Source organism: Ailuropoda melanoleuca, chromosome 12, assembly GCF_002007445.2.
Source record: "Ailuropoda melanoleuca isolate Jingjing chromosome 12, ASM200744v2, whole genome shotgun sequence".
Taxonomy (NCBI): Eukaryota; Metazoa; Chordata; class Mammalia; order Carnivora; family Ursidae; genus Ailuropoda; species Ailuropoda melanoleuca.
This window is the reverse complement of record NC_048229.1, coordinates 15224174-15237501: the sequence shown is the minus strand read 5'-3', so window position 1 is coordinate 15237501 and position 13328 is coordinate 15224174. Positions and strand designations below refer to the sequence as shown.

Here is a 13328-nt window from a genome sequence, read left to right as displayed (position 1 = left end):
GAAATACAGAATAAAGTAATTGTTAATGGGTTTTGAAAATGGATCTGGTATATATATACTTAGTATTGCCTGACTTTTCCCACTGAGGAGATCATCACCGTCTTTTTTTGTGAATGACTTTGGCCATCTGTCCCCTGTTCTTCTTGCCGGGTAGGCTGTCAAAGCCAGCACAGAGGCCACCGAACTGCTGCAGAATATCCGCCAGGCAAAGGAGCGAGCCGAGCGTGAGCTGGAGAAGCTGCAGAACCGGGAGGACTCCTCTGAAGGCATAAAAAAGAAGCTGGTGGAGGCTGAGGTGAGCAGGGGTCCTCAGCCCGCGGTGGACTGAGCCTGGGTCCTGGCGTGGCTGTCCTTGAACAGCTGACCAGCTTTGGGCAGTGCCGAGGAGAAGACACTGCAGAACCACTTTCCCTTTTGCCAATCCCTTTGCAACCTGAGAGGCTTGGCAACGTTCTCCCCAAAGGGGAAGGAAAGACGGGTCACAGCAGCTTCAAGCAGAAAAATGTCCTGATAAAAGCGTTGCCTTTCTGTTCCTTCTCCTCTGGCCTCACGAACCTGAAAGGATTGACGTTTCAGTAAACGAACTGTAACACTCTCGCTCAGTTTCTCTTTTCCTTCCCCTCCGTACCCCTGTTTTTTCTTGCCTCTTCCCCACAGAGTTAATAACGTTACCTTTCAAGGCTTCAGCTGTTACCTGTGTGTCAATTGCCCCCGGGGCCTATATTTTGGGCCTCTTCTCTCCCTCCAATTCTTTGTTGTTGTTGTTGTTGCTGAAATATTTGATATAGTTATACGGGAAACACATGAGTGTCTTCTCGCTGTAAAAAATTTGAACAGTACTGAAGAACGGAGAATAAAAAGTAACACCTCCCCCTTACTCCCCTCCGCCTGCCCCACTGCCTTGGTAATTGTCCCAGAGAACAAACAGATCGTAGTTGATTTAACCATTCTCCCCTCCCCCCTCCATTGCCGGGCCCTCTGCTTTCCCCTGCCCCAGTGCCAGCTGGTGCATCAAATCTAGAATGAACTCAGTATCCTCAGTATCTTCCCCGACAAGCGGGGCTCCCTTCTTAATCTCCTCATGCCAGTCAGGGCCACTGTCATTCATCGGGTCACCCCAGGCTTGAAACCTTGACATTGTCTGTTCCTCCTGGCTGCCTGCCATTCAGTGAACCACTAAGTCCTATAAATCCAGCTGCACTCTTTCCCCCGTTCACCCCTGCTTGCCATTTCTGTGGGCCTCCTCACGGTCCAGGCCTTCTTCCCCTTAGTTGAGCACGCTTAGTCATTTCTTGGCCCTCCACTTTCCGTCTTCCCTTCCTCCCTGCTGGCTCATTTGATGTAAGAATCACAGGCCTCAGCACAAGGCTCATCAGCACCCCCTGGCCCATCCCAGAGCTTTCAGAGCTTCCCTGTGTCCTGCGTGCACCCCTGAGCTTGGTACGTGAAACTCTGAGCCATTCGACCCACTAGTGTTCCTTTTTACCTTCTCTCCTACTCTGTCCCCTAAAGCATCTTATGCTGTAGCTGCCGGAGGCTTCACCTGGGGCCTCACTGGCTTCCTGCCCTGTCCCTATTTGTGTTAATGCATTTACCTTCATCTGAAGGGCCTTCCATCCTCCCCTGCTGCCCTCCCCACTCCAGCCTGGGTATCCCAGCGCCTTCCAACGCTCACATCTCTGTGACTTCTCCCCTGAGCTCATTCAGTGAAAAGGCCTGTCTCCCGCCTGCAACCTCCCACTGCACTCTGTACCAGTTTTCTGTATGGCCCTTCCCCGTCTTAACCGATATTATGTTTCTTTGTGTTTGTCTTATCTTTTCCAAGGGCAGGAATTCTGTCGGCTCCCTCTCCGTATTTTCCGTGATGCCTAGTGTGATACTTTGCAGATAGTAGGTGCTTGGTAAATATTTGAATGAATGAATGCACTCTTGTAACCCAACACAACCAAGTACTTGGATTCTAGAATCTTCTTTACCTCACCGTTGCTTCGGGTGCCCGAGACTTCTCTTCCTGCCTTGCGCGTATGCTTCTCGAGGGCGCTCTCTCTCGGTGCAGGCGCTGTGCCCATAGCGGTTACTCCATTAAAACTCTCTGATTGATTCATGATCTACAGGAACGCCGCCATTCTCTGGAGAACAAGGTAAAGAGGCTAGAGACCATGGAGCGTAGAGAAAACAGACTGAAGGATGACATCCAGACAAAATCCCAACAGATCCAGCAGATGGCTGATAAAATTCTGGTGAGCAGGAACAAAAGCTGAAAAGTTAAAAGATAACAGGTTAGAGGTCACAGAGGGAAGGGGGTGAAAAGAGGAACGGAACGCCGTCACCCAGGGGAGGTGTCACCGAGTAGGTGAATGGAGAGAAGTGGCTTCAGTGTCTGCCCCATGCTAGGATAGCACGAATAAGCAAATGTTGGACGTCTCGGCACCGGTAACAGATTCGTAAATATTATTTTTCCGCTCTGTTTGCTACCGCCTGACATTTTAAAACATGAACGTGCATCCTCTGTCATTTTCGATACATTTTTACAGGAGCATTGACGTACTTTTATCAGCGAGTTTTGTATGGCTGTTAACTTTGCAATGGCAATTTGCAAAACAGTGGGGATTTAGACCTTTAAAACCAAAACCCAGATTTTTGCTTTTGGAGAAGAAAGAAATTAGTCATGCAGGGTTGTTTTTCGCAGAGTAGTATTTGTCATAGATCCGTGTTCACCCACTCACTCTCTCTGCTACAGTTGGTTATTAGTATTATTTTCCCCCCTTAATTTCCTTAGATGTAGAAGGTCTTTTTTTAGGTTTGTAAATCATCATGATTCTGTTTTCGGCTCTGGTGACCAAATTAACTTCATCAAGGAAGGCCGGTTTGGGTGCTACTTGCAGATGTGGTGAGGTTTTGTCCCAGGCAGGTGAACTTTTAAAGGAATGTCCTTGCATCTCAGTCCCAAAGCCAGGAATGTGTGCCATGTTTGGGAGTCTTAGCGATGACATGGAATCTATTCATAGCCCCCTCCTCCTGTCCCTAGGAAAGACCTTGGAGTGGTCGACCGTCCCCTTCCACCCTAAGGAGGCAAGGCGGTGAGCAGGGCAGTGCGTCTCTCTCTCTGTCTCTCTGCGTCCGTTCTGGGAAGTGGGTCACCTGCAACTATATGAACTCAAGAATGGCCAATTTATAGGCCTATCCTTAATACCAAAAACAAAAAACCCCCCAAACCCTTCAAAACTTTTCTATGTTTGCGTATATTCACGAAGATATGGATGCTCTTGAGTGAACAGGTGAAAGAGAAATTGGTGGAATTGTTTTGCTTTAACACACAGTCTTCGTATATACGTCTGCACACAAAGGCGAATGTGACTGTTAGTCAACACTTTCTGTTCTCTTGTTCCATCATCAAAGTTTCTCTTGGCGATTGTCAATGTGTGAATTTTATCGTGAGTAAAATTAGATCCTACCGAGATCCCACCACCGCTGTCCCTTGCTTGGTGCAAACAAAGTGGTTAAGTCTCTTGTGGTTGCAAAGTGTTTCTCTGTTTAATGCTGATGTGTTCATTCATTCATTCAACAAATATTTAATGAGCTTCTACTATGTGCCAAGCACTGTTCTAGGAGCTGGAAATGTAGCAGCGAACAGCAATGTTTGCATAACAGGACTGAAGAGTTTGATCTAATACATAGAGAAAAGATAACATTTTACAAAAATGACAACAACAACAAAAAATGCCAAACCACCAAGAAGTCAGATTTAGAATATCTGCTTTTCCAAAGATTCACTTGCAATTAAAATGTAGGAGTAGAGAGTTCCACGTTCTTGGATTCCGTGTTGTAAACTCCCATTCATATATAGATCAGAAAATGGGTCTTCATGTCATCAGGTTCAGGGATCCGAGTTTTTGACCTGTTTTTAGACTCTGCTTTCCATTCCTGTGCTATCTCAGGAGGATTGAAACTCAGACAAGATGATTATCAAGCAATTTCTAACATAAAAACTAAACAGATTTCTTTGTTCGAGAGTATCTTGCCACCTGCCCGACTACCTTTGTGGTTGTGACTTTATTTATCGGAAAGTGCCTTTTGCTGAAGAAACCTGTGCTTAGACTGTGAAGTACCCAGGACGTGGGCAGAGGGGATCCTTACTACTGCCATATGATGATGATGCTTGGAAACAGATCCCACAGTGTCATTTGCTTTAAAATATTTGCTATTCTGATAAGAACTTTTCAAAACAGGTAATTGGGGTTCTCATTAGAGCAAAGTCTTTTGCTTTAATGAAAGAAGTCATTGTACTCCTACTTTTAGTGCACATAAAGCCCTTAAAGTATGTTTTTATTAATTAAAATCCTGTTTACATTCAACTTTTCTAGATCACATCTGTTAGACTGCAATAGAGCTTGTGCACCTGGTCTTAAAAATGAACACTTTACTGGCCCCCAAAGCAAAGTCAACGCTTGTCGGCTTTAGAATTTCAAAAGCTTAATCAGTAACATTTTATGTGCATGTGAATCTGAAACTATTTTTCCCCCCCTTTTACGGACATATCCTGTATAATTTCCTCATTCTTCAGAATTCTCATAATCACTTCCACTTCGAGGAAAAATTTCATAACTGTGAAGAGATGAAAACTTGGGGTAATGACTTTTGATATTAGTAATTAACTAATGGGTCCCGATTCATAAGAATTAATGTGGATGCAGAGATCTGCATTTAGAGAATGTTTCAGTGAATTGAATGCTGCCTTTTATAAGATCGGTCTATAATACACTGGCAAATGAATTAGTATAATTTTCAAATGAATAATGATTTTGTTCAAAAGCAGAAATCTTAGAACGAAGGGAATGTTAAATCCAAACTATTTATATCACTGCAAATTCTCTTCCCATCTTTAATATATATGCATACATATTTAGGTCATTATTATCAGTGTATTTTATGTTCTACTTTGTTCCCATTAACATTGTAGCCTATAAACATGATATCATATGAACCTCTCCAGATGTTCACATTCTCCACACACCAGTCAATTAAAACAAAAATCATTCAAACCTCAGAGTGTTTGAATTGTAACATGACTTTTCTTTACATAGCTAGGGTGAGCAACCGTGTTGATAATCAGGAAAATACAAAATATTTTTTTATCATAATAAAATAACTTGAAATTTAAAAGAAATTAAAATTACTGTTTTTCATTTAAGGCTGTTATGACAGTGAAAATGGCCTGAGGCTCAAGACAGTGGTCAGGGGCTTTGTGCTGCACTAAACTTTCAAATGTTGCCTTGTGACTGTCCTTTCTCTGTGTACAGATGAAGAGCTGCCTTTGTTTGACCTGTCACACTGACAGTGTTCTGAGCCCAGCCTACCAGCTGTGTGTGTGTATGTGTGTGAATACTTGGACCCGGAAACCCCAGGGCCAAGGATCGGTGGTGGTTTCCTTCCCAAGAGCCTTAGGGCTAGTCATGAAGGAACATCTGCCTGTTTCTTGTGGTGCCAGTGCCAAAGTCATGTTTCCCGTGAATGTCTAACACACCTGAACTGTGTCTTTTTTTTGCACACCTAACCGTCTGTTCCTTTGTGTCCAGGAGCTGGAGGAGAAGCACCGTGAGGCCCAGGTCTCAGCCCAGCACCTAGAGGTGCACCTGAAACAGAAAGAACAGCACTACGAGGAAAAAATTAAAGTAAACACACTTTTCTGATCTTCCCCGCATTCTTCCTCTGGCATGACATAGCTTCTGCCTCTTTCTGAGCACTTGGGGCTACTACTTGCTAGACCCAAGGCCTGTTTGGGGTAAATGCTGTCCTCAGGCCATGGTGGGAGGTTTTGGGGTGTTAACCCATGTGGGGGATATTAAAAAAAATATATATATGTATATTTTAATTGTTANAAACACACTTTCTGATCTTCCCCACATTCTTCCTCTGGCATGACATAGCTTCTGCCTCTTTCTGAGCACTTGGGGCTACTACTGGCTAGACCCAAGGCCTGTTTGGGGTAAATGCTGTCCTCAGGCCATGGTGGGAGGTTTTGGGGTGTTAACCCATGTGGGGGATATTAAAAAAAATATATATATGTATATTTTAATTGTTAATCTCAGTTCTGTCTTTAATATATTTTTTGCCTCACTGTCATTCAGTCCATGATAATTTAGATTTAGCCACAGGCTCACCATTCTTTGCTTTAATTTCCTTTCTGCATCTCAGACCTGAACTTTTTCCTTTCGTTGAGGACCTTCCTTAGTGAAGACCTGCTGGTGACAAGGTCCCGGGTCTGTGTGTTTGAAAGTGTCTTTATTTCACTCTCATTCTTAAAAGGTGTTCTGCCTGGGGATAGAATTCTGGGTTGGCAGTTATTTCTTAGGACACCCTTTGAAGGTGTCATTCCATTGTCTTTTGACTTTTATTATTGCTAATGAGAAGTTAGCTGTCAGTCTAACCATTGCTTTCTTTGGAAGTAATTGCTCTTTTTTGTTTGGCTGCTTTTAAAATTTTGCTCGGTCTTTAATTTTATAAAGATTTACTGTGATGTATCTAAATGCAGATTGATTATTTATCTTGTTCAAGATATACAGGACTTTAAAATTTATCGGTATCTTTTATCAATTCTGGAAAATTATTGGTCACTGTATCTTAAATATTGTCCCTTCTACTTCCTTCTTCCTCTGTGAGAGTTTGAGTAGGCATCACATGCAATTTTTTTCATATTTTCCAATTCTTTATCTCTCGGTGCACATTGGGGGTAAGTTCTGACTGATTTTCCACTTTACTAATTCTTACTTGTCAAATCTGCTGTTAAACCCATCCAGTGAGTTTTAAATTTCAGTTACTGTATTTTTGGTTTCTAGACATTTTTTTTTGGCTTCTTTCCAAGTTTACTAGATTATTTAAGACAATAATTTTCTATTCCCTGCATTCATTTTTAAGCTTGTCTTATTTCTGCTGTGTTTTCTGTTTCTGCTCTGTTTTCTCTTTGTTATTTTTCACAGTGCCTGTCTTCTTTTGTGCTTGGTCAGCTGCTCATTTTCCTTAGAAAATTGTTAATGGGAATTCTTTGAGGCTTTGAATGAAAATCTGTGCCATTCAGGGGTGAAGACAGAGGTCTTCTTACATTTTGAAGCTCTTAAAAATAAAGTTGAAGTTTATTTGGTTCAGCAAATACCTCAAGTTAAAAACAGCTTTGTGCCCATCTAAGCTCTCTATGTTTCTGCTTTCACTTAGAATTTTAGTCTATAATTTTTTACTCTATTGCCAATTTTGGGGAAAATGTTTTCTATATCTTATCTAGCATTTTAAATCATTTTCCACAGAAGAGCTGGCCCAAATAATCTAGCCCAATATATAAAATATTAAATTCAGTTATTATTTCAATTATTGAACTTATTTCAATTCAGTTATTAATAAACTCAGTGATCAGAAAAAATGCCAGCTTATCTATTTCCTTTTAAAATCAGATCACATTTTCATTATGATTTTGGACCAAGGCTTTAACTCAATTATTGTGTTCCTGAGAATCAGACATTGGTCATTATATCTTAAATAGTATGTCTTCCCCTTCCAAATCAGACAATAAAGGAGGCTTTTAATTTTTGTGATGATCCTGTTATATATTTTGTTGGTATTCTCTGTTCCTTTTTTGAAGAACCAAACATGTATGTGCCCACACAGCATCATCAGCACCATCACCACCCTGGTACCTTCGTTTTTGTTGTTTTTTGTTTTGTTTTGTTTTTTTAACTCCTGGTGTTACTTTTGGCTATTTTTCATTTAAAAAAATACAGAAAAATAACCTAGAAGTTACTTCAAAGTATTGTAGTGTGACCCCCTACTCAGCATATTTTAAACTTTATATGCCAGCTCCTTTTGATTTGAATTCTTACTGGCTTCCCAACTTTTATCTTTGGAATAAACCAACTTCCAGAACATTATGAGAATGTGTGCAGTAGTCCACTGGCACCTTTGCACGATGAAAATAGCCATTCATAAAATTCATTCTGTAATTTGGGTGAGTATATTGACTTTGCTGTCTGAAAGCTGTGTTCCTTTTTAAATTGATATAAATGTCTACAGTGGTTCTCTCATTTCAAATTCCTTGCTTCCCTCCCATGCTTCCTTCTTCTTGTTCATCCTTCTGCCAGTTTAACCCTATCAAAGCCGAGGTGTGTACGTGTTTGATAGAGGCCTGTTCCTCTCTACCTCTTATTGGTATCCATCACAGCCCAAAGTTGAGGTTTTATTTTGAGCATGAGTCACCCTGAAAATGAGCTTCATTGCTTTAGCACCCCATAAAAAGGAGCATACCTGGTCCAGGTACTGTGTGGTCTCCATAGCCTTCTAGATGGGAAGAACTTGTTCTGTAGATCCTAGGGAATGTTATGGAAAGACTTGTTTTCTTCTGTCTTCCCTACTGGAATCTTTATGAAACCATTTCTTTTTAGCTTGTCCTGCCTTGTGCTTCCTGTTCCAGCCTCCCTAAGGCCATTTTAGTAATAATCATGGTCATACCCTAGATTCTGTCCTTTTCTTGTTCATAATTTTAGAATCACGCCCCAACATCCTAGAGAATGGGCCACTTATCCTATTGAGCTGCTCCCCTCCTCCCCTGACCTGTCCTCCACCTTTTGTTCTTCTCCACAGACTCTCAATCTATTTTTTTCATCAGTTGGTTCTAGTTTAAAGCCCTCTTTGAAATCTGTTCTTTCCTCTCTCTATCATGTGAACCCCCTTCCTGCTGACTGGCTCCTTTTAGGAGCAGCTCATGTCCCCATGAGCCACGAAGGTCCTTTCACAATAGACATTGTGGGAAAGGCAGATTTCAATCCCCTCTGTGACCCCAATTCTTTCAGCTTCTTCCCAGTATCAGAAGCAGTTGGTGTCATTCAGAAAAGGCAGAGTGGATTCTCTGTGATGAGAAACACAGGATTGTGGTCAAAGGCTCAGGCAAGTTATGATGTTGTCTTCCTTTTTTTCCCCTTTCTTTCTCACTTGTTGTTTTGGCAACTGGTAGGCCTGTGTGTGCCTTGCAGAACATTAGATCAAGCTGGTGGATGGTGACACCATTACTGTTTTATTTTTTTCCCCTTGGGAACAGTAGGTGCTTGCTGTGGTGTTCTCAGCACTGAGAACACATGATTTCTCTTCCTCTGGGAAAAGGTTTCTCTTTCCAGTGCTTTTTTTTGTTTTGTTTTTTTTTGTTTTTTGGTTTCCCAGCCAGATCAGAGGAAAGAACGAAGGAGGAAAGAGGCACTTTTTTTCCCCCTCTCTCTTTTATGTTGTCTTTTCAAACTATTGACTCTCCACCTACTTTATTGGTGGGCAGAATCCTCTTGTCCCTGGCTGTTTTCAAATATCAGCCTTGGTCGCACAGACATCCTCGGTCTTCAGCTTTCTGTCCCTCCATATACAGCCTTGGAGATACCTAGATTAATTCTGTACAGATAAAGAGCGAACAGTGTTCTGAAAACTGGTGCATTGACTATGATAAGGTTGTCCCCAGGTAACATCTGCACATTGTAAGATCTGGGACAGATCCTTTTTCTCGCATTTTGGAGTCCTCCTCCACTGAGGATATATACCTCTCGAGGCTTTTTGGTTGCTGATTTTAAAGTAAGTTCTTAGTTCAAGTCTGCTGGTTACTTATTTGATGGTCATGCTTGACTTCCTACCCTCATTCTGGCTCATAAGCAGACTCCCAGTCCCTCTCTTTGCCCCAGAGTTTTCTTGGCCTCTTCACTGCTTCTCCCACTTTTCCCAAGAGCCCCCCAGTTAATCTTCCCTGCTCAGCTTTGCTACTCAGAATGCTAACTTCTTTTGTTTCTTGTAGGTGTTGGACAACCAGATAAAGAAAGACCTGGCCGATAAAGAGACTCTGGAGAATCTGATGCAGAGACACGAAGAGGAGGCCCACGAGAAGGGCAAAATTCTCAGCGAGCAGAAGGCGGTAGGTATAAGGAATCACAAAGCCAGTTTTCCAAGGAGGGTTTGTGAAACGTGTCCGGAATTACACATCCAAGGAGAGTCCATTCCAGCTGATGAATTATTCTTCCTGTTTAATCCTGTGGAGTTCGTTGCCTACAGCAAGCTCTCTGCAACTCCTTTATCTCCTAAAAGCAGCGGGGGTGGTGGCTCAGGGTGGCCAGTTTTGCCTTTCATGCTCTTCTTTAAGGACTCATGCTGGTCTGCCATCAACATTGCCCTTCACAATGCCACCTGACAAGAGGGCCAGTGGCCCTACGTCTTCCTTATGGGCTTCCTTTCTCTGCACTCACTGCTTGGCCTTTCTAACCCATGTAGGCACAGGTTTCGGAAACTTTCTGCTCATAAGGTTCACCTGTGATGCTTGTTCATCTCCTCATGGTCTCAGACCCCACAGGGACTCTGCACCTCAAAATCTCTAAGGGAGGGTCCTGGGAAGTTGTATTTTTAATCAGCACCTTCCCTCTCCCCCTCCTCCCCGATTCTTATGATTTATTAGGTTGGGAAAACTTTGATGTAGAGAATTTGGGATGGTAGTGAAATGACAGCCCCATTGGTGATAAGAAACTAGAGTTTGCAGATTCAAGTTAGAGGTTCCGGGAGGCCCAGGCCACATGCAGAGGACATGGGGATTTAACGAGGTCTGCTTACTCACAGAATGTTGGGTTCCTAAGTTGGTCCTTCCATGTGGTTTTAACGCAGGCTGCTTAGGTAGTGGGGGGACGTGTAATCTCTGAGAAAACAACTGAGTGCCATTGTCTGGGCAGTAAGACATGTGACCCTCAGGCTACAGAGCAGTTGACTCGCCTGTTACCTCTGGTCAGATAGCCTGCATTTCAAGGGGAGCCTTTGACCCTGGCCCCCTGGTGCATGTTACTCTCGTTGGTAGAACTGTCTGTGTGTGAGGTTTCAAAGGCCCCCCTGTGTTTCAGATGATCAATGCCATGGATTCCAAGATCAGGTCCCTGGAACAGAGGATCGTGGAACTCTCAGAAGCCAACAAACTTGCAGCAAACAGCAGTCTTTTTACCCAGAGGAACATGTAAGTATTCACATTCCGCCTGCGTGCATGATTACACATTGGTCTTCTCTCCTGGGGCAGAAACTTCATTTTTCTGTCTGATGAAGCCAGAGCACATTTAATTACTTACGTAGTTTGTTCCAGACCCTGTTCCACCTGTGTAATTTTGCCCTCTCTTAAGTGGTCTCATTCTGCCATGCCCTTTCTTTGGAGATGGGTTTTCTTAAATGCTTCAAATTGCCATCAGATGACAGAGTGCTTTGCTCTCTTTAATGAGGGCTATTTATAGTTAGCTTTTGGAGAGCTGCGGGCCTTGTTCCCCAGACTTGCCTCCTGTGATTAGCCAGAGGTGATCTTGTGTGTGCCTGGTGGGGCCATCCGTCCTGCTCTTGTTAAGTTAGGCCCAGGGGCATAAGGTTTGCAAAGACTCCCCGTGTTCTAGGAGCACTCGGATCTTAATCATCTCCCCCAAAGAGTTATCATCTCTGGAATTCCACCCCCCCCCACCTTAGGTACCTCTCCTCAGAGATCTTCTAAAACATTCCCATTTTCACTTAAACCATCTCAGTGGGCCACGTTTTGGTCTTTGAGTTGTTCTAGTTTCTGATACTTGTGAACAGTCTGGTGGGGAGGCGAGTGAGGTCTATGGAGGAGTGGAAGGAATAGGATTCCTTCCCCTCACTGCCCTTTCTTCCCCAGGGCCCGCCTCCGTGAGTGGTTGGGATACTCTTGTACTCTGCAGAGGCCCCTTTCTGCCCCTGGACAGACTCAAAAAAAGGTCTACCTTAGGAGGGAAATGTTAGTGTCTCTTGCGTTCCCCCTGACCTTCCTCAATCCCATAGACAAGGGCTTCTGAACAGTGAGGACTAAATGGGTCCCAGGTCCCCATGCCGGGATCAGACTCACGGGGCTGGGTCAGGACAGAGCCAACCTGGGAATGACTGTGCCCACTTACAAAGATGCATCTCTTACTCTGTTTCTTTCTGGCCTGCTGAGGGAACATGCTCACCTCTAACGAGACTGTGATTTTGCTTGGCTCCTCCCACCACCCCCACCAGGAAGGCCCAGGAAGAGATGATTTCAGAACTCAGGCAACAGAAGTTCTACCTGGAGACACAGGCAGGGAAGCTAGAGGCCCAGAACCGAAAACTGGAGGAGCAGCTGGAGAAAATCAGCCACCAAGACCACAGTGACAAGAATCGGCTGCTGGAGCTAGAGACAAGGTTGAGGGAGGTGAGCGTGAGAAGCCCTCTTCCAGGAGGATTCACTGGGGGTTGGGGCCCCCGAAACCAGCCAGGTGTGAAGCATCGGTCAGCATATACCTAAGAGGCGCTATGCATGGCGGCAAAGAGTGCAGACCTGGCCGCCCTGACCTGGGATAGGATTCCACTTCCATTTCTTGCGAGTTCCCTGACCTTGGGCAGCCTACCCTCTCTCTGGGCTTCCATTTCCTCATTGGCCAAATGGCCATGACGAGGGATCTCCCTCCTAGGGTCGCAAGGATTATGAATGTTGGTGCCTTTGTCAAACTGGGAGGCAGAGTGATTTCTCTCTTATCCTGATTTAGCGAGGGTCACATGCCTGAGTCCACACTTGGGGTTTAGTGCCCGGTCCATCGTGTGGCCTGTTGGGAGTGGTAGCGGTCTCCTAGTGTCAGTGGAAGAGGAAAAGACAAATCTCAATTTTAATGAAACGTGGTTCTCTTCAGAGACATAAGGAAGCTGGGAAGGGTAGTCAAGTTTTGGGGAGGAGAATGCAGCACATTTGGTCGCAGACACATTGAGGTTGACTGAGGCTGTGATGGCCTGTGTCCTCATGCACTGTATACTTGTTAAATGCCTGCTGTGTGCCGGCCAGTAGCCTGGCTCTGCAGTGGCCATAAGACAGACCCTGTCCCTGATCCTGGGGCCTGTCGCCTAGTGGGCAGGGTTAGTTGTCTGGACAAAGGAGTTAAGGAGAGTGGTCGCCAGGAGCGTGACCTCCTGGCTGGACGAGAAGATGACGTGTCCAGAGCCTAGTGGGTAGGTGCTCAGGTATTTGTGATGGAACTCTTCAAAGAGCACATGGTCTCTCTTAAAGGAAAAGACTGTGAAGCAGACAGAGGTCTGAGGACTAAACTTGGGGATACCCGTGGTTCTTGTGCTGGAGTGTGAAGTCCTCCATAGGACAGAAAAAAAAAATATGCGTTGTCTCATGTTTTTCAGGGGTGGTCCAGTTGTAGACCCTTCCGTTAGGATCATCCGATGTGTCTGTTGAAATGCAGATTCCTGGGCCTCTTTCTCTCTTAGCGTTTTTGAATGAAATAGGATGTGGGGGGAAGTGGGGACAGGGATCTGCATTTTGA

The 13328-nt window shown here is 44.2% G+C and overlaps 1 protein-coding gene across 8 annotated transcripts in view; it reads left to right on the top strand.

The window, feature by feature from the left end:
* The window catches only part of CIT (citron rho-interacting serine/threonine kinase), a 170887-nt gene that overhangs the window by 89588 nt on the left and 67971 nt on the right, over positions 1-13328 (top strand). For all 8 annotated transcript variants that reach the window (XM_034672359.1, XM_034672358.1, XM_019800123.2 and 5 more), the window contains 6 exons: positions 155-295; positions 2115-2240; positions 5577-5672; positions 9812-9928; positions 10896-11005; positions 12043-12217. In XM_034672359.1, the coding sequence (XP_034528250.1) occupies positions 155-295; positions 2115-2240; positions 5577-5672; positions 9812-9928; positions 10896-11005; positions 12043-12217 (765 nt within the window). The remainder of the gene's footprint in view (positions 1-154; positions 296-2114; positions 2241-5576; positions 5673-9811; positions 9929-10895; positions 11006-12042; positions 12218-13328) is intronic.